Source organism: Chaetura pelagica, unplaced genomic scaffold (assembly GCF_000747805.2).
Source record: "Chaetura pelagica isolate M959 unplaced genomic scaffold, ChaPel_1.0 scaffold11, whole genome shotgun sequence".
Taxonomy (NCBI): domain Eukaryota; kingdom Metazoa; phylum Chordata; class Aves; order Apodiformes; family Apodidae; genus Chaetura; species Chaetura pelagica.
Window position 1 is genome coordinate 4,210,178 of NW_009952694.1, and position 19,896 is coordinate 4,230,073.

General features: G+C 36.8%; 2 protein-coding genes across 2 annotated transcripts in view; both read left to right on the plus strand.

Moving 5' to 3' along the window:
* PNN (pinin, desmosome associated protein) overlaps positions 1–3,305 on the plus strand; it is an 11,829-nt gene extending 8,524 nt beyond the window's left edge. The window contains exons 7-9 of the mRNA XM_009993944.1: positions 448–603; positions 685–823; positions 1,785–3,305. Coding sequence (XP_009992246.1) covers positions 448–603; positions 685–823; positions 1,785–3,073 — 1,584 coding nt within the window. The 3' untranslated portion in view covers positions 3,074–3,305. The remainder of the gene's footprint in view (positions 1–447; positions 604–684; positions 824–1,784) is intronic.
* Positions 3,306–9,924: 6,619 nt separating this feature from the next.
* Positions 9,925–18,722, plus strand: MIA2 (melanoma inhibitory activity 2). The gene is made up of 5 exons (XM_009993945.1): positions 9,925–10,039; positions 11,515–11,648; positions 12,950–13,036; positions 13,349–14,492; positions 18,493–18,722. The coding sequence occupies exons 1-5, from the start codon at positions 9,925–9,927 to the stop codon at positions 18,720–18,722; spliced, it is 1,710 nt and encodes a 569-aa protein (XP_009992247.1).
* The last annotated feature ends 1,174 nt before the right edge of the window (positions 18,723–19,896 follow it).

A 19,896-nucleotide genomic window follows, 5' to 3' on the forward strand; every position in this document is an offset into this window, starting at 1 on the left:
ATTCCTGGATTATAGTAATATATCTAATTAGCAATTAATGTACTAGAAGTATTTGCAATGTAATTTGTTTTGTTGGTCACAAACACCAGTCTGCAGCCCTTTCAGGGGGTGACTTTTTTCCCTCCAAGTGGAATGAGTACCTGAAAGCTATTTCTTTTTTTTTAACATTGGGGAGAAAAAAGGATGTTGAAGCTGTTACAGAAAATTCAAATCTAAAGTGAATGATAAAGCAGACAGAAATCCAAGGGGACCTGTAATTGTACAGTTAACCCTGCAAAAGTTAGGTGCCAGCAAGTGGTTACACTTTTTCTTCCATTACCTGTAATTTAGAAGGTATTTCTGACTGTATTTTTAGGAATGCCTTTAATTCAGCATTTTAATTGGACCAAACTAGAATGCTTTCTTCATTTAGAAAAAAATGTTAAGGTATTTCTTTATCTATTTCAGCAAAAGAGACGAAAAGAAATTGAACAAAAACTTGAAGTACAGGCAGAGGAAGAAAGAAAGCAAGTTGAAAATGAAAGGCGAGAACTGTTTGAAGAAAGACGTGCTAAACAGACAGAGCTGCGGATACTGGAGCAAAAAGTTGAGCTTGCTCAGTTGGTGAGTTTTTAGTGTTGCTCTTAACCTTTCTCTTGTGTAAACTGTTCTTGGTATTTCAGTGTTATTTCTTTCATTTCTCAGCAAGAAGAATGGAATGAGCATAACGCTAAAATAATTAAATACATAAGAACGAAGACAAAGCCCCACTTGTTCTACATACCTGGCAGAATGTGTCCTGCTACACAGAAGTTGATGGAAGAGTCACAGAAAAAGATGAACGGTAAGTGGTCTTTGTGATACAAAGGCCCTTGTTCATGGTTAGGACAAACTATATTCTTGCATAGATGTTCATCATAAGTGAACATTACTCTTTCAGTGACTTTTTTTATGTTGGATATGCTTTGATTCTCTTAGAAGAAATCAAAATAGGTGTATGCATAATCTCAGAGGTATGTCTTTAAAGCATAGTCCTTTATATTAGCATTAGTACCCAGATGGATGGCAGTGCAGCAGCTTGGGTTTTGAAAAGGCAGATTCTATGGATTGAAAACCCAAGGAAGTGCAGGTTTTTACAAAGTATTTGAGAAGTGTTTTCTTAAGTACAACACTAGAACTTTACGATTTTGGGTTTTTTACCTTAATGTGTGTTCATTTCTGTTTCACGGGATGACTATTTTTCTTTTGGAAAACAATTTAAAATACTGCAGTTGCTGGTAGTTCTACTGTTCTTTTTTATTAAACTGAGAATGTATTGTTTTTTCATAAGGAGCTTTTCTTCATCGTGTGGGTTTGGGGGATAAGAGAGGCTAGCTCACCTGTCTGCAAAGCTTACATTATTTAAACTTTCTTAACACCATAACCAGCTTTTTTTGCTGATTCTGTCTTTTGTTTACTTTAGGAAGTATAACCTTGTTAATATATAAATACCAGGAAATTAAGGTATAATTTTGATATACTGTTGATTGGATTGATTTTAATTAAGTCAAAAACTTTCTTAGCTTAGATTTAGGGCTTTACTGTTCTGATACTCAGCTGAGTTGACTATCCCCTTTTCTGTGTTTCTTAAGGTAACTAGCAGTCTTTTTCACTGTGCGTGAATGGCTTGCTGCTCCAAAATGAGTAAGGGTGCAGTATTTATAAGTTAAAACAGTTGGATATCTTAGTAGCTGATAGTTAAGGGGGAAATATATGTCAGCGTGTGTAGATTATCTGAAACTGTTACTTATCCATTTATTCCCTAGCACTCTTTGAAAGCAGGCGAAATGAATTTGCAGAGCAGATTAACAAAATGGAGGCCAGGCCCAGAAGACAATCTATGAAGGAAAAAGAACAGCGGGAGGTGCAGAATGAAGAAAAGAAGGAAGAACAGAACAAGGAGCAGGATGAGGGTAAGGCGGTTCAGCAGGTGGAAGAGTTGGAGACAGGTAATCAGCACAATGATGTAGAAATGGAGGAGGTAGGGGAGGAAAAGGGAAAAGTAGGGTCAGGGCATAGTGATGCAGAGAAAGAACAGGAAGAGGATGAACAGAAACATGAAATGGAGATTAAAGTAGAAGAGACTACTGAGGTGAGGGAGAATGACAAGCAACAGGATGGTCAACATGAAGAGGTCACAGTTGCAAAAGAGGAAAGTGAAATCATTCAGCCAGTGGATAATGAGCAGGATGTGGCTGAAATGAATGAGGCAGATAGTGTAGAACCTGTAGAAACTGAAAATGGCAAAGAAATGGAACTAGAAACAGATTGTGATCCTCAGCCAGCCAAAGTGTGTAATGTTCCTTCTCCTGAGAAGGAGATAGGTGTCAAACCAGAATCTGAAGCTGAACCTGAAGAAAAACAGGAGAAGGCACCTGAAGCTCAGCCAGAAGCTGTGGCTGAGGCTCCATGTCAGCCACAGTCTGTGCCACTGTCACAGTCACCTCAGTTGTCTCGGTCCACTCAGGATACAGAGCCCCAGGCAGACAAGGATGAAAATGCTGTGGTGTCTGTAAAGGTAGTTGAGGCACAGACAGAGCAGAGCCAGACACAGAGTACAGAAATTAAGAGTAAGACTAGGAGTAGAAGCAGGGGCAGAGCAGGGAACAAAACTGGTAAGAATCATAGCCGTAGTAGCAGCAGCAGTAGTAGCACTAGTACTTCAAGCAGTACTAGTAGTGGAAGTAGTTCCAGCACTGGCAGCAGTAGCAGTCGGAGTAGTTCCACCAGTAGTAGCACTACAAGTGGAAGTACCAGCAGGGACAGTAGCAGCAGTAGCTCTACCACTAGTGAAAGTAGAAGTCGAAGCCGAGGCAGGGGGCATAACAGAGAGAGAAAACACAGAAGGAGCACGGACAGGAAGCGAAGGGATGCTTCAGGAGTAGATAGAAGTCACAAGTCCTCAAAAGGTGGGAGTAGAGATACCAAAAGCTCAAAAGATAAAAGTTCAAGATCTGACAGAAAGAGGTCTATATCAGAAAGTAGTCGGTCAGGCAAGAGAACTTCACGGAGTGAAAGAGACCGTAAATCAGACAGGAAAGACAAAAGGCGTTAACAGAAGAGACCAAGCTTCCTTAGCCTAATCTTTGCAGCAGAAGATAATTTGAGAGAAAGGATTCCTTGTAAGGAGGAGGAGAAGGCTGCCTTAAGAATTGCATGCTGTAAAAAATCTTTTGGAAAAATGCAGACTGTTTACCAGGCATTCTTGTACTTTTTACATAATTTTGTAAAAGGTTACCAAAATTATGTGAAGTTCCTGAAAATGTAAAAATAAAAGATTAACACTCCTTTGCATCTTTTTTTTTAAATATCCTGTACTCATTAATATCCTCTGTATATTTTATTAGGTAAACCTTTAAGTAGGTGTGATGACTTCTGTATCATACTTCTTTTTTTTGTAGAAATAAATGTGCGTTTTAAATAAATTGTTTGAGATGTCCTGTTGACAAATTCTCTTTTTAGATCATATGTAGAGAGGCAGCGTTGCAGGAGACATAAAACTTAGCTTTTCCCCTCTATTCCTTGCAAGAATGGGAATCTTAAGACCCAGTAAGGGGAGTAATCTCTCCAGTTCTGGGTAGGAAGGGAAACTATTTGATTTGCATCTATACTTTTTGTTTCTTCTGTAATCACAAGCACTTATTCAATTCTATCTTGCAGTTTTATAAAACTTTTGTATCAGTAGGCAGGCAGTGATTAAATGGGAATGTTTACACTGGCCAAAATAGCTCAAGTCAGTCTGGAATACCACTCTTATCTGCCTTCTGCAGGTGCTTTTGGTAGTATTTGCATCTGTGTTCTGGAGACGGTTAATCTATTTAGTTATGTTCCTTGCTTTGATGGCCAGTGGCAGAAAGACTTCAGCTTGCTTCTCAACCAAGATGATTTTAATTTTAGTTGCAGACAAATCTTTGATCCCTTCATACCACTAGGAATAATTATATTGCAGTGTTGGAGTTACCTGGGACTACCTAATACTAATGTTCTGTGTGTGTAAGAATGCTTTCTGAATGTATTTAATACAACTTGAAGTGGTATGGTGTTATCTATGAAGGTGAACAGTTTTTATATAATTTTGTATGGAAAACAATAACATCTGTTGCTCTGTTCTGTACTTGTGCAAATAAATGTGGCTTTGTAGACTACTCTTTTGATGCCTATGATGTTTTCTATAATACAGGTGTATTACTTTAGTCTTTCTATGTTTAAAGCATCAATTGTAATTGCGGGTGACTACTTTGTAACCTCTGTATTCCAAATTGTTCTTACAGGCTTTAACTAATGCCTGTTATCTGAATATGGAACACTGCTGCAATCTGTGTTGTCTTGGCAGGAAGAGAATTCTTACATCTCATGCCAAATTGCAGACCAGAAATCCTAGAAAGATTTCAGAATGGAAATGACATGTAAGCTTATCTTAGTGTACAAAAAGCCATATACCATTTTTCTGTAATACAGAGCAGACTTCTGCAAAGTTCTAGTTTGAGAGGGCATCAGTTTTTTTAATTATTTTTTTTTCCATCTAAACTGAGAATTACATGCTTCTCAAGTGCTGAAATTCCTGGCTTAAATGTGTTTTGCAAGGGATGGAGTATTCTTTCAGCACAAATAGACACAGTGGAAAGCTCCTCAGTCTTCTCAACAAGTTCAATACTTTATTCTGGTCCTTCTGTCCATTTACTGGTTTAATATTTTTCTCTGCTGCTCCATAACTGAGAATTCTCTAGTTCTTGTCAGTAGCCTCCAACCATATTTCCTTCCCTTCAGAAGAATGTGGTGGTTTAATTTGCTTTCTTTTTTGAAGGACAAGTAAAAATTAAAATGTCTAATTGAAGATGTTAAACACAGCAGTTTACCACAAGGAGCAAACTTCACTGAGTAGTTAAGTAAGCTGGAGAACTAGGTTGCTAACCAGAAGCCACTGTTTCAGAGAAGCATATTAGTGGGGTTTATAAAAACAATGTGGTGGGCCCTGGTAACTGAAGTAGGGATTGATTACATTGTTTCAGGTCATATTACAAGCACCAGTGTATTTTTGACAAGGTGAAAATATGGGAGTTGTTTCTGTATACAAAGCTGATGATAGTTTAATGTTTGTTAAACTAAACTTTCTAGCACGGTTAAAGTGTGCTGTTAATACTTACCTGTGCTAAATCTAAGCAGCTCAATGCAACATAAATATAAGTGTGAGACAATTCATACTAATGAAGTTTTCTAAAAGCTAGATATTTTGACCAATATTCCACTACAGAAATAGCATAAGATAGTACACTATTATCACAATATTGGATCAAGACCCATGTCTTTATGAAGCAGTACCATTTTGGTAATTGTTGCATTTGCCCTCAAGGTCCTATCCTCTTACCCTGAAACAATTTCAGAGCTGGGAGCATGAGTACAATTTCCTTCCTCTGTTCCCACCCTACTGATTAAACTAGCTGACAATTTCAAGACTGAATTTGATGCAACAGTAAGGGGTTTCTGAAAATTTGGTATAGATGTTTTCTTTTTTCCCTCCCCCTAGTGGTGAGTTGAGATAATACCTTGTTGTCTTTTCACTCAATGTGGGAAAGAAATTAGAAGAGGAAAAACTAAGAATGAAGTAGAGATGCTTTATGTGAGTGGGCAACATACCATGTATGCTCTGTCTGTTGTGGAGTGCTTCCATCAGATGGTCACTTCAATTTTTAAATACAATTTTAGAAGACATTTGGAGTGTTTTTTTCCCTTTACCATTTACTTGCTTTTCATTGTTAGAAGGCTCCAAGAATGCTGTTTTTTGCCGTGATGCTTCACTCAGAGTCTTTGTCAAAGTACGTTTTACGCAGATTGTTAATTAATTATAAACTCTAATATGACTGTGTAAAAAGTACACCTCTTCAAATTCCTTCTCCTTTCCTTAAAGTGATGTCTTTATGCTTAGAACAGCTTCACTGTATGTATTTGAAGAAAATCTGAACATAATTTTTCTGTAGAATGTCTGTGTTAGTGAACTAAATAACCCTCTCCAGCAATTAATTTCCAAAGCCATTAAATTTGCAAACCTATTTTTAAAGCATCTCTTGTTTATCAGGAAAGAAACACACTTGTGTCTAGGTCCCTAAAAAAGACTTAAAATTTGAGGTTCAGATTCAGTTGCTGATGAAGCAATTAGTGCGGGACAATAGGGCAAACCTATTCATTTTATGCATGTCCCAGATCTTTAAAATTTGTTTCCCTGCACAAAGAAGTATTTATGAGACTACATGTGTTTATGATGTGACTGCTGTGGCAGTGGTGGATGAGTAATGTACAGAGATCTGTGTTTTGGAGGATGTAATTTTGCTTTTTCAGACTTCCTCCCTATCTCCATCTCAGTTTTATAGCAAACCTGTGCTTTATCACAAACCTTCTTCAGAGTGTTGTTTCTAGGTGACAGTTCTATTAGATGGTAAAATGTGAGGCATTCAAAGCTTGGACATATTAACAAGATTCAAAGTAATATAAGTCACAAGTTCCAGGATCATCTAGAAATGCACTGTTAGTTGTCATGCTTATAACTGGTTTTATAACATGGAAGCAATAATGGCTTTTCCTTGTGATTTGTTATCCTGGCTGAAAAAGTTGGTTTAAATCTGGTTGATGAATGACAGTTACCTGTTTAGATTTGTCTAACCACAGGAGTAAATTTGTTCCTTTTCTTCCTTTGACTTACTCATTTTTTTTAAGATACTTGGGTTTTTAGATAAATAAACCTTTCTGGCATGACATTCAATTTTATGTAAAAGTTGATCTGTATTTTCATTCAAACATCGTAAGTCAAGACAACTCTATTTTTAAGGTGCTTTTGCTGTGGGCTACATTCTTCCACATAATAGTGTAAAATGCTGCACAATTAAGCCCTGCATTCTGTATGGAGCCTTGTGATGCTACTATACAAATATAACCAAAGCTGTATATACGTTGTTCTCTATATGTTGTTATGAAACATATAAATATATGTTGTTACAAAATAGATGCTGACTTTAATGCACTTAGGAGAACTTCTACCAATTTAAGATTTTCTTTGTTTTTAATGCAGTTACTGATAATATAGGAAGTGCAACATCTATTTTACTTACACAAAGCTATGTCTTAAAAGAGCATTCAGTGTGCTGTGCTACTCAGTTTATTTAAATTACACCATATATTCTGAGTTGATCCTTCTGTGAATTTTAAGGTACCATAAGGGATATCAGCATTCTGAGCTCAGCAGTTAAAGTTACTAAGGTGTCATTGCAAATAAAAAGTTAGTAATTTAATCCCAACAGAAGCTGTTGGACATAGATCTTACTCTTTCATTAGCATTGTTTGGTTTTGCATGAGTAATAATTCATCTGTTGCTTCAGTTCTGCAGAACAGGAATTAACTGAAGTCTTAACTCTATCTGCTATAAAGCTTTCAACTTTGTCCTTTGGAAGCCAGCTATCATAAACTCCATGAATTTTTATCTTCAACTTAAGTTCAAAGGTAATTAGAAGTTATGTTTGAATAACATCTGCAAGTATAGGATTTACACTCAGAACAGCAGAATATTTTATATAAATATGATTTATTATTGAAGTTACTAGAGGAACAAATAGAGATCAGAGCAGTGCTCATGAGCCTTTTAAGAGTTTCACACCTAGATGAATGATGGTTGAGCCTAAGATACACAACTAGCAGTACCCAGAATAACTTGACAATTGCAGATGTGCATTAGACAGAGCAGCTAGGATGAGCTGCAACATTTTATCTTCATATGAGGACTAGAGAATTAGTTTGGCTGTCCATGGAACTGAAGGCAGAGCTACTTTGACAAATACAGTAATCATCACATTCAGATTCCAAAGTGTGGGTCTGATACTTTGTTCTCTTCCTGAAGTACTTAATTTCAGGTGTCAGAATACCTGACTTTTCCATGTTTAGGTGAATCAGCTCAATGCTGATTACCAAGCTCAAAAAGGGACAGTTAACCTTTCTAGGCACATTATTCTTTTCTGTTCCATGTTCAGTGTGCAACATTATGAAAGGCTCCTCTGACCAGTTGTTAATCTTGGTGGAATAAAAATATTGTCTTTTTTTGATTTTGTACAACACTTGGCATATATAGAGTCCCACCAGTACAGATGTCTTGTATACTCCTTCTAACAAATCTGTTCTAATCTGTGGAGACTTGGGAATGAAAGAATAAATAAAAAATGTCCATTCTACTTCTCTGCTCACCAGCTTTCTTTGCATGTATCATGTTTTACCTGCTTGGTATTCTCTTTCTTCCCCTTCACATCCTACAGGTAAACCTAGAGGACACCAGGGAAGGTCCCAGATCACTAATCCTCTAAGCAACATGAGATCCAGGGGAGTGAATGTTGATGCTGAGAATGGGGCTGCATCAAAGGAGTAAGGGCTGATCCCCGGTCCACAGGACAGCTCTCAGGTGGAATGCCTAACAGCAGAGGCAGCTGCTACAATAGGTCATAGGACAGACTTGTCTGACTACCACCAGGTCATGTGGCAAAGGAAGGGGCCAAAGTGTTAGATTGCAACTAGAGAGCATGTCATCTACTGTGATTTTTTTGTTTGCAGGACATTGCTGGTTAACGTGACCCTGGCTCGCCTTGTGGCCTCTCTCCCAGCCTCCAGTAGATGCTCTGTCTGCTGGCTCAGTAGATCAGGCTAAGCATCAGTGCCTGGTAGGTTTGGGTTCTGGAGCAGGAGGGAGGGGAAACTATACTGCAGGTAGGACACAGCTTAGGTTCATGGAAAAGAGAGCATTCTGCATGAGTCACGCTCAAGACTGAAGGAGGGACAGGCCTATGACTGCAAGTATTATCAGGTTGGGAAGGAATGCAGATTCTCAGGGCACTATCAAGAAGAGAGAGAGAAGAGGCTAACTCATGGAGAGTGGGAAAGGAAAGGTGAAGCCCCTTTGTAAGTAAATGGTACATACTGTGTTTAGGTCACCAAGGAAGTGCAGGACAATGATGTGAAGCCTAAGAAGCAAAGCTTGCTTGTAACACAAACCTCTCTCCAGGATTTCATTGACAACACAACTTCATGCCTACACAACCAATGAACAGCTCCTTACATATTTACTACTTTAAAGCATACCCAGTATTTGAAAAAAACATTATTTGTAACTCCACATTGGATAATATGTTACCAAGAATTAGTAAGTATTCCTAAAAAAGCAGGACATCATTGCTCTGAGAGCAGATCAATTTTATAGTTTCCTTAAGAGAGTGAGAACTGCCAATCACCTTTAAAAGGCTTTGGAGGTGAGTAAGTGTTCCCCAGGCTAAAGGGCTGTACTTGGCCCTTTAGTGCATGAGAAAGCTCCAAGAATATGTGGAAAAAATCCAAGTTCCCAGTGACCACCTATATATAATCAAAAACATATCTGTGCACACAAAATACAGTTTATTAAACTAAAAAATTTTCAGTAGCTATAGTAGCAATCATGCAAATCAATATAAGCATACAATTGATTGTCCATCTAAGAATCAGATGGAAGTTTTATATTAAAAATGCATTCCTACTTTAAAAAATAATAATACAATTCATTGAATTTTCCCTAACACAATCTTCCACAAACTCAGTACAAAATAACCTATTTGACAGGGGCTAAATTTTTATGTAACTGGAACTATTTTCTTTGTATTCAAGACATCAGTCTAGCTATGAGAATAAAGTTAATTATTAAACATATGTGTACAATCAGGACACCTGACTTTGCAGATTGTTAGTAAGTTAGTGTACTTTTGTTTAAGCTGATGAGAGAAGGAAACTATGATTGTATGTTTACTTGCAATGTTTTGTTAGGCTAAGAAACGTAATGTAGAATATTCTTGCATACTGCACATTGATGCAGTTTCCACGGTTTCAGTGTAATTGTAGATTAAGTCTAAAATGTCGAGGATCTTGGATCAGAGAATTTTTCTGTTAGTAATGTCATTTTTAACAAGTCTGCAGAGTACAAAGGTTCTTTCAGAATGGAAGAAGTGTGGTGATCGGGAATGTGAGAGTAAGTAAAAGTTTTTTTTCAAAATGAGTATATGGTGTGTGTGTCAAAATTAACAACAAAAAAGACTGAAAATGTTCATTGTTAATATACTAAAGTTTGTGAGCAAAAGGCTTAAACTTTTCAAAGGGAAAAAATATTTGCTGGATTGTGTTGTATCAGTATATAAAGATCAAAGTTCAGTAAAATTACTCTTGAATAGCTAGTTTTTCTCAGGTTTTGTCAAAACAGGCAGTATAAAGAAGCTTTAAAGTATTTTTAACTAATTATTTAACTAGTTCTTTACAGGTCCAAAATATATGTTTAAATCCCCCCAAAAATAGGCTATAAATCAAGAAAGAAGCCTATATATCTTGTGTTTACAGTACATTCACAGCCCATTCTATGAAACTCTGTTTTTTCTAGTGTAAACAAACTGGTTTGAGATTTTTGTGATCCATCTTACAAAAAACACTGTTAATAATATATCCTCTCATTTTTTCTTCTTTAACATGAAGTGCAGTAACTAGTTACGAAGTTTATAGGGAGCAAATAGCTCTGCAGGAGGTAGAGCCACTGAATCACAAGTAAGCAGCAATAAATAATGTCCCATTTATTATACATTGTTTATCATTGTGGAACTTTTCATAATTGTATGTAGTTGAAGCTGTTTCTAAGCTGTCTTCATTGGTTTGACAGCTTTAACTGTTGAAGTTTAAAAGTTAATTTATTGTCCTGAAGTGGAAGAAACCTTAGATTTCCTCTGCTGATGGATCTTTATTTTCCTGTGGAGCCATACTGACTACAGTGGGTTCTGGATGCTCAGAGACGTCTGTCTTTGTGGAACAGCATGTGGAATGGGCTCCAAACTGAACAGAGCACATCAGTGCTGGTTTCTGTGGAGAGACAGGGGTGGAAACACAGATAATGTGCAGTTATTAACATGTAATTGGAAACTTTATTTTTAGCACTGTTTGAGATTTACATTGCTTAAACTCTACACATTTTCTTCATAAAACAAATGTATTCAAAACAGAAGACAAAATCCCTGAAGTAATTGCTAGATTTAGCTTAGAATTTCTAAAACACACAATTATAAATACACCTGAGAAATATTTTTTAGCTGTTCAGATCTTGCTTTAGTAGTTGAACTTGCTATTTCTGCACACTTATTTCAGCACTGAAATCTTGGCTGAATAAGGACTTGAAAATGCTTGTACAGGACAACAGCTTTTATCCTTGGTAAAAAGGAAAAAGGAAAGAAAAAAGTAAAAAGGAAAGAAAACAGGCTAGGACTGCTTTCTACATCAGTTGCTTTCCACATTAGTTGCTTTCTACTTGATTATATAAATGGATGAGTATCATAACAAAGCACAAATCCATGTATCAACACACATGTTAATGTATTAACAGTGTCTGTCAGACTTCTTCGGCTACCTACCTGACTCCAGACAAAATGGCTGCTATACTTACTTGTTTTCTTTCTACACCCCATCCAGCTGCAATGAGCAGAGTTCAAGCCACCACAGACTACTTAGCGCCTGACTGCCGGTATCTTAACTTCAAAACAGGGGAAGAGATAATGGTATACTCCAAACTTTCAAGGAAAAATGAAAACTTGTGGACAGGAAGTGTAAGTACTTAAATCTGAAAGACTTTCCTCACAAATAATTTAGATAGTAAAACAACTGCAGTCTGCTTGCTTTTAGGGATCTTCCATCTCTTCTGTGATACTAATGAGCCATGGGTCAATACAGCATTTGGGAGATGGGTCATTGTTATTATTTTAATATAGAAAGGGAAAATAAAATCTTGGCAAAGATCATGGAGAAACACAAGATCAGAATCCAAGGTTTCTGTCTCTTTCCTCTAACCACTTGGCTACAGTGATTTCATGTGGTTCCTTTAAAAACATTCCAGTCTATCAGGTCAAGGTACCTACCTACAAGTCTGTGGGTAAGGAGGTTTTACCATTGCTTAATCAGCAATTGAGTAGTAGGACCTGACTTCACAGTTCAGTGCTCAAGGAAAGTTCCCAGAGAAGCTATCACACATACGTAATGATTTGGAACAGCTGATAATGTAGTTAGAACAGCCATGTAGTTATGTTACACCTAAGAAGGAACAGATGTATTGATCAGAATCCAACTGCTGGTAAAACTGTAAGTGCTTCAAAACCGGAAGATATTGGTAAATGTTTTTGTTAGGATGTTTTTGGTTGTGGTTTTTTTTGTTTGTTTGGGTTTTTTGTTGGTTTGTTGGTTTTGTTTTGTAAATGATCTGTCACTTTAGCAGTGAGGTTCTGCCTTCCTTGGTTTCATCTGAATATCTTTGCAGGTACCTCACTCTTCCTTGCTTTCTGAGCTGTGCTATGTGCAGTGGTTTGATGTACAGATAGTGGCTGGTTTCTTGGTGAGACTGAGCCTTGCTTGATTCTTTTGGGCATTATCATCAAATGTCATTGCCATTTTCTCTCCAGCTGCAGCTGGCCTTGTACCTGACTTCCAAATCCTACTTTTCTTGTAATTTATTATGGGTCACTAGTTATCAGGGCACAATTTTCCTCCCACTTCAGTCAGTGGGAAATTTGCAGACAATTTTAGTAGGAGCTGGCTGAGACCATCTGTGCACAGAACACTGTCTTCAGCTGAAGCAGAGTTAAGGCTACTGGTTCGGTTCTGCACAAACACACGTTCATCAATATCATACAGAAAATAAAAGTATGAAGTAATATACTTCCCCTTGCTTTCTGAAATGACAAATGGAACACCTGTGAAGAAAAAATAAACCAATTTCTTCACCAAATAAAATGAAGGGAGCAGGAAGCAGTCCTAGAAACTTATTGTTTATTCATACTTTTCTAGCATATATGCAAGCACCTAACATACTTATCACCAAAGTTTAAATGCTCTCATTCCTTTCATGTTTTTGCAGAAAGGAAAGGATTTTGGATATTTCCCAAAAGATGCTGTCAAGGTTGAGGAAGTTTTTATTACAGAAGAAGTTGAAGTGCTTACTAAGGTAAATCACCAGATTTTCCAAAGCAGTTCACAGAAATTGCAAATCTAATATCCAGATAGAAATGCAAGTGTCAATGCATATTTTATTTAATTGTTGCTCCATTTTTGTATCTCTTGTGCTGTAAAATAATTTGTATTCAAAAAATTATATAGAGCCATTAAGAAGAATATAATTACATAGAGTGCTTTGTCTGAAGTTATACACATGTATAACCACAAAGAAAGAAAGAGAATAAAGATATATTGCTGTGCCACACAGTGCTGTAGAAAATTACACATGAAAACATTGTAATAGTTAATATTGTTCTTTTAGGAAACTGATTTCCTTTGTCTTCATGGAGATAAGTATGCTTTTGAAAATGATGATAGTGCATTACATGATCACAACAAAGAAAGTGAATATTCATCATCTGATGCAGAATCAAAGCTACATGGAAATGAACTCTTAAAACATACCAGAGACTCCACGCAAAAGGAAGAAAGAGTTGCATCAGCTTCTGAAAATGACTACCAGGAATCTCAGACTCTGGAGGAGTCTGCGAGCAAAAATTTGGCTAAAGAAAATGAGAACAGAAAAGATGACACTGAAGAGCCACAAATTCAAGACAGTTTCCCACTAGAATCCATTCCAACTCAGTCTAGTTGGATTACAGGATGGTTCAGCACTGGAGATGAAAATGATGAAGAGCCCTTAAAAGCTCTTACTGAACCTTTAGAAGAAAATACATACCGAGGCAGAAAAATAATGGTAACTGCTGAAAAGGACTTACAGGAGTCAGATGATAAGGAGGAAGAAGAACCCGCAGCATCTGTTTGGTTTCAAGGTGGACTGACAGACTTCCTGTATTTTGGTGAAGAAAATGTGGATGTTGGTTTGGCATCAGAAGAAAATGATTCACAAATCCATGATGTTTCTGGGATGCCTGGACATTCCGATAATGAACAGGAAACAGCAGTCACAGAATTACTGACAGAAGAAGAAGGGAGTGAGAGCCAAGAATCTGAATCAAGTTGGTTTAACTTGGGCTTAAGTGATGTTCTTAATTTTGGCCATTCTGAGAAAGATACAATGGAAGATCAGCAAAGCAGAGAAACCGGGAATGAAGCAAATAAGGATCAAGTGCAGATTTTAGACCAGAAAGAATCACACATGGACAAAGAATCAAAGGAGACAGTTAAAGCAGTGACAGATGAAGAGAATTACACACAAGAAATAACAGATTCAAACAGTAACATGCCAAATCCTGGGAAGACACCAGCAAGTGCGCATAGTCTAAGTGACATCAAAAGCACCTCAAGTGGCACAGAATCATATTTTGATATACTATTGGGTGACAAAAAGAAGCCAATTGAACCCTGCAGTTCAGAACAAGACTTGGTATCAGAAAGCCAGCCACTGAAAAACACTGAAGATACAGAGAGAAATCAGGAGTCAGACAGCAAACATGGCCAGTCAGGTTGGTATACAAATATCTGTAATAGTTTTATTAATTATATGATGACATATATGATAATCAACAGGGACATTCATCAACTGCATCAAATCAGATTTCTTCTCCTCCCAGGCCACCTCTGAATTGTGATCCCTCAGATACAAATAATACAGAAGAAAAGCCTGACACAGCTGAAGAACGGAGCAGTTTCTTCTCTTTTAGTCATTTTGCAGACTAAAGTTTCAGATTTCAACAGCAAAAGAAAAGCAAGTGCAGAGTTTTCAAGATTATGCATTTTTTAGTGAAGAAACCCCCAAAACTTAAAATTATTATGAAATATTACAGAGGAATAATAACAGAGCAACAAAAGTACATATAAATCAGAGAGTTAGTGAGGAACTCTCTGAAAAAGATGAGGGTGCAATCCAAGAAAGCAACCTGTGCTGGGAGTGCAAAATAATAAACACAGTGATGGAAAACGAGTTGTCAAATTAGTTAGTGCTAGTGATGCTTCACAAATTGTATATGTTGAAACACTAGTACAACCTGAAGTGACTCAAAGACAGTCTGTACCTTTGTTTAGTTATTCCAGTGATGAGGAATGTGTTCCTAAGAGTAGTGAAAGTCAGGAAAACACCAATATAAAAGGTTAAAAGGACCTGTCTCCAAAGATTCTCTATATTTACCTTAAACATTACATTTTGAAAATACAGTGGAAAATGGAACTACTCTGCAGGGAAAATAAAAAATGGCAATAGCTGAAACAATGAAAAAAGAACAAAATAACCTGAACACTTGTATTCAAGAACCTGTAAATTCAGAAAATGAATTACCAAGTTATGAGGAACTACCAGGCACCACAGATAAACAGCTGGGCATCAAGAAGACCTCAGGTGACAGTGAACTAAGTCTTAATCTGGAAATATCTGAGAAAGACACACCAGTTAAATGCTGTGATACAGCACAAAATTCAGCATTGAAAACCCAGTTCAAAATGGATGGTGATGTAAAAGAGAAAATTCAGAAACCAGAGAATAAAAATCACCCCCTGGGTTTTTATGAAAACATTGAAGATTTCAGTCAGAATACTTTTAATTAAAAACAAGATCATAATTCTGAGGAGTTCCAAGAACTGATTCCAAACCAACCTTTCTCTTCTCACTCCTCATCTAGTGGCTTCAGGTACTGAAACTTCAGAAGAAACTGGCCACTTTGGAGATGTACAGAGTTTCAGAATGGGGAATAAAAGCTCCTTGCTGAGAATAAAAGAGCTAAATTTCCATAATGAAAAAGGCCTTAGTATAAGCCTTGACAAAATATTATGGGGAAAATAAACTGAAGACACCTCAAGTCAGAGGTTAAACATAACAAATCAGATAACAGTAATGCAGCTAACTCCAAAAAGAAGGGTCTTCCTCTTCAGCTAGCAGTGCAAAATAATAAACAGGGCAGTGGAGAAAAAACCCAGCATAATCTACCAGATTAGTAAAAGATGGAGCAATACTTGATGCTCTTGCTGATAGCTGTGAACGGAACAAATTCCCATAAGCACGCAAAATCACCTGAAAGTTGAAGGAGAAACAACATGGGACGACTCATGTTCCCATCATGAGCTTCTGGTAGCAGGGAATGGGTCAGAGGACAGTCTTAATTCAGATCTTTTAAAGAAATATCAAAGTTGCATGTGATACAAAGAAAAGATTATTTTGAATCATCAGATTTAGGCACATCAATTCAAGTTGTTATGACAGTGCAGGATATAAAAATATAGAAAATGAACCTGAATTTTAAAAGGCATCACAAACACTACTTCCAAAGGTACAGTAGTACCCAAGGCTTTAGCTGAGTCCAAGTAAAAAATGTAGTGATAACAAAAGCAGCAGTGTAGTCACATGATCTTAGTCAGACTGAACATGAACTTTTACTCTACCAGCCCTCTAAAATACAGGATAATTTTTAAAGAAAGAAAAAAAAATAGAAAAATAGTGTCTCTTAAAACCCTCAAACTAGAAAGCCAGACTGCTATAAAAAAAACCCCCAAAACAACAAACAAACAAACAAACACCACAAAACCAAAACAAACAACCACACAAAACCAAAAAGAAACAAAGAAAAAAACCAACAAAACAAAAAAACAAAGACCAGATTGATAAATCTTGGCAAATTGAGATTGCTTGGGAACCTGGTTGATAGGTATATGTTGAAAGAGAACATACTGTTGTACCTGAAATAATGCATAATAATGAAAAAGTAATTGCTGCTACTAAAACAAGACAGAAGAGTTAAAGAAAAAAAATAAAAAAAGAATTGGAAAGCCAGAGAGAGTCAAAGTCCAGAAATACAAATAATAAAAATTAAACTTAACAGAAAGGGTTCCAGGTAGTATTTTTACCAGATCATTTGGGTTCTTTGCAAATATATTTAGTAAAACTAACAATTAAGCTTGTAGAAAAAAGACTGTGGATACATGTTATGTAAAAAAAACCCCAACAACCCTCAAATGAAAATAAGGATGACACTAGGACTAGTATAATTAAATACTGCACAGAAGAATGAGATGGAATTAAGAGAAAAGGAATCTGAACAAGAAAAAGCCACAACTTAAATCTGTAGAAGGTGCAGAAAATTATGAATTCAATTTAGAAATAATGCAAGATAAATTTGAGGGGAAGGACAGTGTGGCATTTTGGAAAAAATAGTGCTGCAGAATCCAGGAAAAAAAAAAAAGAAATGGACAAAATCATAGCAGGACAGACAGAGCTCATATCCCCAAAATAGCGTAGGATAAACACTCAGATTTACCAAACTCATTGATTACATTCCAACAATTTTATTTGAAGTTACAACAAGATGCTAAGCAATCCTTAGAGCATTCCTGTTAGGGAAGCACAGTGATGCAGCTGCACCAGCAATTTGAAGATTGATCATGGAATCACAGCTCACTCATGTGAAGTCACTATTATGCAGAGGAAACAAGTGACTGTGTCTGCATAAAAGGGGCACAATTTCAACACTGGGCAGGAAAAATGCTTCCAAAAAAAGGAATGTTCTTCTAGAGTTGCCAGAGCTTTTGTCTGCTATAACAATTTAGTGTGCAGTCCAAACTGCAGCTAAAGGTACTGGACTAATGCTTCACTAACAGTGATTTAGCAATAACAAAATATGCTTTGTTTGAGGGAAAAAATACAACAGATACATCACTGTCTCCTGGTGATTTAAAGTAAAGAGATAGTGAGTCTAACTCATAGTTATTAATGACTGTTTTATGATATTTTGAGGATCTGATCATACAGATGGAGTTAATATAATGGCAACAGTTTCAGAGCCAGTTACTCTTCCTGACTTTTGACTACTGGATTATTTATTATGCACATCTTTGGCCAGAACTGGCTGGAAGCATAGAATTCAAACATTAATACGTTTGTTAATGGCTTCCCCCCGCCCACATGGGTAAGCAAAGTGTGGGGTTTTTTGGAAGCAGCATGTTATCAGCTTCAGGAAATTTACTCCAAGTCACTGACCTGGAGGCAAGTGGGTGCTTCCACTCAGACTTCTACACAAACATGCCTGTGGTTTCTTGTACTTTGCAGGGAAGTTTTGTTATCTTGTGGGAAGCTGTTAATCTTTAATACTACATTACATTTCTAATTGTTCTTTACATAAAGCTTTTTCCACCTGGATATAACATGAAACCTACTAATCCTGAACAAGCATACTATGGCTAATTATCAAAACCAAGCATATTTTTTCCTGAACATTGATTTTAACTACTCTATCACACCACTAATTTTGCTTAAAACTCTATGCTCCAAACTCTGAGACCATTATTCGAGCAAGTAAATAATAAATTATAAATCTGTAGCACATTTTTATTCTAATGTTATTCTAATGTTTTATTCTAGTGTTTGGCTTTGAGGAAACAAACAAACAAAATCTTTGTAGTTTAATATCTTATTAAAAATTGTGTAAGAGAGAGTTGAATCCTCTGAAAATAAGCATGATTTCCCTTCACAATTATTTGCAGGGGTAGGCAGTAAAAGAAAGCTACTAGAAGAAGCACCAGAGAAGGAACATGAAATGACTGCAGCTGTAGAAAGTGACCCCAACAGTGACCAACATTTAAAAGCAACAGCAATTCCTTCAGCAAATTCTGAAGATAAAATGGACAGTTCCATAGGTGACTCTCCATCTGACGCCAATAAGCCTTTCTCAGATGCCATCCAGAACTATGTTCCAAGTAATGGTAAGCGTTAAGTTTCTTAATTTTAAGGAAAATAATTTTGCAGCCTTCAGAACAATTTGAGTTTGTTGACAATTGTAATGTAAAATCTTTCTTTTTCCTTATGAAAAAACAATAAGGAGGGTGGATGTATCAGATACTTCTGTGCTTCGATGCTCTTGAGATTGGGGAATCGATAAAATCTCTATTTTCAACAGTGACAAGTATTATCAAACAGGTAAGAATTCTTTATGTGATATAGTGTTGACATTAGTGCAAAATTTAGCCAAGTTATGTCCTGCAATGAAGCTCCTAAAAAAAAGAAAGGAAAAAAGATCCTTTAAAATAAACCAGCTGCAATTCCCTTGTTTCTAGGGGAAATCTGATGCTAAATGAAATAGAGAAGGAACATGAAACTGTCAAGTTAGCTGCTGTTCATCTGCCTCCGTTGTTTGCACTGCAGAATCTAATTAACTTGGGGTGTTGTTTGTGTTTGCTTGTTTTACAAAGCAGCCAGGAAACACCTCAGTGGTCAAACTCTCAGCATTTTGAGATTTGGTTTGGTTTTTTAAAGGAAACTCAGAGCTCCCTCTAGTTCCCATGACAGTTCTGATTAAAACTTTGCTTGGATTTAGGAAGTTTGGGTTAGGGTGAGTAAAATAACCAGAATACTTCCATTGTTTTTAAAAAGTAATTTCAAAACCTTGATTCCCAAAGATTCCCATACTTCATAACTGCATTAGAAATACTTTTCTGAGCAAATAAAAAAAATAAAAAATGGGATTACAATTGCTATAGGGATGTCTTTAAGTATCAAAATGAGGGACAGGGCGAAGGTGAACCTTCCTGGACATAGCTGCCCGGGAAACAGGGCTGCCAGAGGAATGTGAGGAAAGGTAGATGATGTTGCACTGTGCCCTCTAAACAGTAGTATCACGTAAAGTAGTACATGGTAAACTTAATTGTGGCACTTTGGTGTAACTGTGGTTAGACTGAGTCACTGAAATTTAAGAACCATAAAAATTTGTTCCTAATTTCCAATGTACTCACATAGATTCTGGCTAAACTGCAGCCTAGGAGACAAAAACTGAAGGGCGTTTGTTTTTTTCCCTGCTGGAACAGACGGGATTTCAGTGCTGGTTGATAGTTCACTGCGACAGGCAAACTCATTTTTATGTAGTTTGGCACGGCCACAGAAGCCGCTTCTAC

Bases quoted from the DNA above. Each gene is read 5' to 3' on its own strand.
- MIA2 (XM_009993945.1), top strand. From the start codon at position 9,925: ATGTCGAGGATCTTGGATCAGAGAATTTTTCTGTTAGTAATGTCATTT. The intron at 13,037-13,348 runs GTAAATCACCAG...TTGTTCTTTTAG, and splicing joins AAGTTGAAGTGCTTACTAAG to GAAACTGATTTCCTTTGTCT. The intron at 14,493-18,492 runs GTTGGTATACAA...AATTATTTGCAG, and splicing joins CAGCAAACATGGCCAGTCAG to GGGTAGGCAGTAAAAGAAAG.